Consider the following 2,847-nt stretch of genomic DNA (forward strand, 5'->3'; position numbering starts at 1 on the left):
ATGTAATAATCAATTTCATTTCAAAAAAGTATATTATATATATAAAGAATAGCAATTTCGTTTTTTTCAAAAAATACCATAAATTATACTTAAATTATTTAGTATACACGTCTTTGATTATATTATTATATCAGTTATATTGTAAGAATATCATTATACTACTTATTCTAGTAAAATACTAGTTCATACTTTTGCTATGGGAATTTGCCATTTTCCTAAACAAAAAGCTTGAGGAAATATCTAAAAAATATTGTTGAATTACTCAAAAAATAACTTCAAAATTAGTAATCAGTAATGTGTATTTACTTCTCCGAAAATAAGAATCAAAGTTACGGAAAAAAATACGGCTATCCATGGACGTACAAGACGCTCAAAAAACACAGGAAGCGCTTCCATAGCAATTGAATTGACCAATAACAGCGTTACGAGTAATAAATGATGCTGCAAAATCAGTTCAATTACAGATTGAATTCTAGGCTGGGGTTTTTTTTTTTTGTTTTCTTACTGTTTACGTTCTTTTTCACTTCCTTGTACTTCATAGACTTTAAGTTGCACAGGATCAAGCGATAATAACCCTAATGTCAACCCAGAAGCTAATCCCGCGGTAAGTACAAGAACGACTACCATAAATATATTCCATAGAGTATATAAACTTGATGGTTGTGAAGAATCAGGTTCCACTGGAAACAATAGTTGATAACTAAATTGAATACTTCTGCATACCTAAGCTACTCGTTATATGTAAGTTAACATGCTTAGTTGGTAGTGTTGCTGTCAATGATTCAAAAGATTTATTATTATTGCTTAAAGTCAAACAATTGATAAGTTGGGTTATTGTGTACAAAATAAGATATAAATTTACTGGTCTCATATTTCAAATATGATAACTTTAATTAGTTACGATGCCTTTCATGTGTTTATTGAAAGCATGCAATTTCAAAATTAGCATATTTAGCTTACCTATTTAAAATAAGATACCACAGAACAATATCAAATAATTTATTTTATTATTAAATAAATGCTGAAATATGTATTTTTTTTTTTTTAGATATTCAGCTTAATTTTATATAAAGTATTATTATTTATTTATTAAAGTATATGTATTTTTTTTTTATTTTAATTAACTGATTTTATCAATCAAATAATAAAATCTATTCGGTTTAAAACATCTATAAACTTTGTAGTATGTAAAAAAATACTTTGTTATTGCACCTTGCTAGATTTGAAATTAAACCATCTTTAATCGATCTTGTTTCCAAATTTCTTTTACATGATAACTATATAGTAATCTTAATAGTTAGACAACTTTGCATATAAAAATATACTAATGTAAAAAATTTTGTGAATTTTTTTTTTGTATCATGTGATTGACAAACAAAAATTATGACTTACATAATTGAATGTGAAAATGAAAATGAACAAGAGCGTATGTGTAAAACTGTCAAACCGATATCTCGGCGTTCTTTTGAGGATATCGGAACAGTGTCAACTGCAAGTCAAGCAACAAATCAACAAGAACCACAATTTACAGAAAAGTACACAAAAACTAAATTAATTTCTCATATATCAACTCCCCCAGTATATAAAATAAATAAATTGCATAATGAAATTCTTAAAAACCCACAAAACCGAGACAGTACCTTACTAGTTAATCATATTATACCTCCAAATATCATGTCATACGAACTTAGAGATAATAGGATAAGAACTCGAGTAGATAACTGGAAACCGAATGCATATATTGCACCAAAGTTTTCTGCGCCATTATACATTACAGATGTGCATGAAACTACCCATCATAAATTTGTACATAATTTAACTCCAGAAGAGTACCGCTTTATGTATACTAGTAAAGTATCTTGCAAAACTTTGTCTCCGCGATCAATCAACAGTAATCCAATGTCTCAAAATACTTTAAAAGAAGTGAACAAAAGAAAAAAACAATCATTGTGGTGTAGTTGTTAGTAACGCATCTTTTCCATTTAATTTTAACTGTGCAATAATAGCTCACGTTATTTTTTTTTTCTAATTTTCTAAATTGGCTATAATTAATTTTTAAGATGTACAATATTATAAAATTATATTGTTATTATTATAATAACGTCTAGTAATCCTATTATTTCAGAAATAATGATTATATTTTAGTAATGGCAAATAGAACGGATCCGACATGCCGTGCAATTCACAACTCAAATCCACAATATCTGATTAGCAAAATAGCAAGATCTTGCATATATTCATCGTTGTATTGGAAAGAAAAATGCTTCGGTCTTACAGGTTAAAGTCAACAGAATAAATTTTATTCAATACACTAAAAATATATTATCAAAATAAATATTTAGCTATGTATATTCCAAGCTATATTTTATTATTTTATTTTTTCAAATTAACATTATTTTAAATTAATCATAATTTAAATAATATTGACACATATATTTATTTTTAGCGGAATCGATAATTGACAAAGCTATAGAGCTGACTTGTGTTGGAGGTTTATACGGAGGTTCTGCCAAGCCTACAGAGTTCTACTGTTTACTATTAAAACTTTTACAGATACAACCTCCTCTAAGCGTGGTATTAGAGTATTTAAATAACGAAGAATTTAAATATTTGACTGTTTTGGCAGCACTTTATCTGTAATATATTCATTGATAATTAATAGAGATTTTTGAATGCTTATAAATGACAGTCAAACGATTATTATTGCAGAAGATTTACTGGTGACGGATTAGAAATCTACTCCAATTTAGAACCTCTTTTAGCTGATTATAGAAAAATCAAAGTTCGCAACTTAGATGGCCGTAAGTACAAACATTAAATACGAGAATGAGTTATAAATGTTGTCAA

The 2,847-nt window shown here is 27.2% G+C and overlaps 1 protein-coding gene across 1 annotated transcript; it reads left to right on the plus strand.

Annotated features, from left to right (window-relative positions):
- The first annotated feature begins 1,383 nt into the window (after positions 1-1,383).
- LOC133320733 (pre-mRNA-splicing factor 38A-like) lies at positions 1,384-2,640 on the plus strand. Its single transcript, XM_061529331.1, has 3 exons — positions 1,384-1,535; positions 2,126-2,277; positions 2,447-2,640. Exons 1-3 carry the CDS (start codon positions 1,384-1,386, stop codon positions 2,638-2,640), a joined length of 498 nt encoding a protein of 165 aa, XP_061385315.1.
- The last annotated feature ends 207 nt before the right edge of the window (positions 2,641-2,847 follow it).

This window comes from Danaus plexippus, unplaced genomic scaffold (assembly GCF_018135715.1).
Source record: "Danaus plexippus unplaced genomic scaffold, MEX_DaPlex mxdp_53, whole genome shotgun sequence".
NCBI lineage: Eukaryota > Metazoa > Arthropoda > Insecta > Lepidoptera > Nymphalidae > Danaus > Danaus plexippus.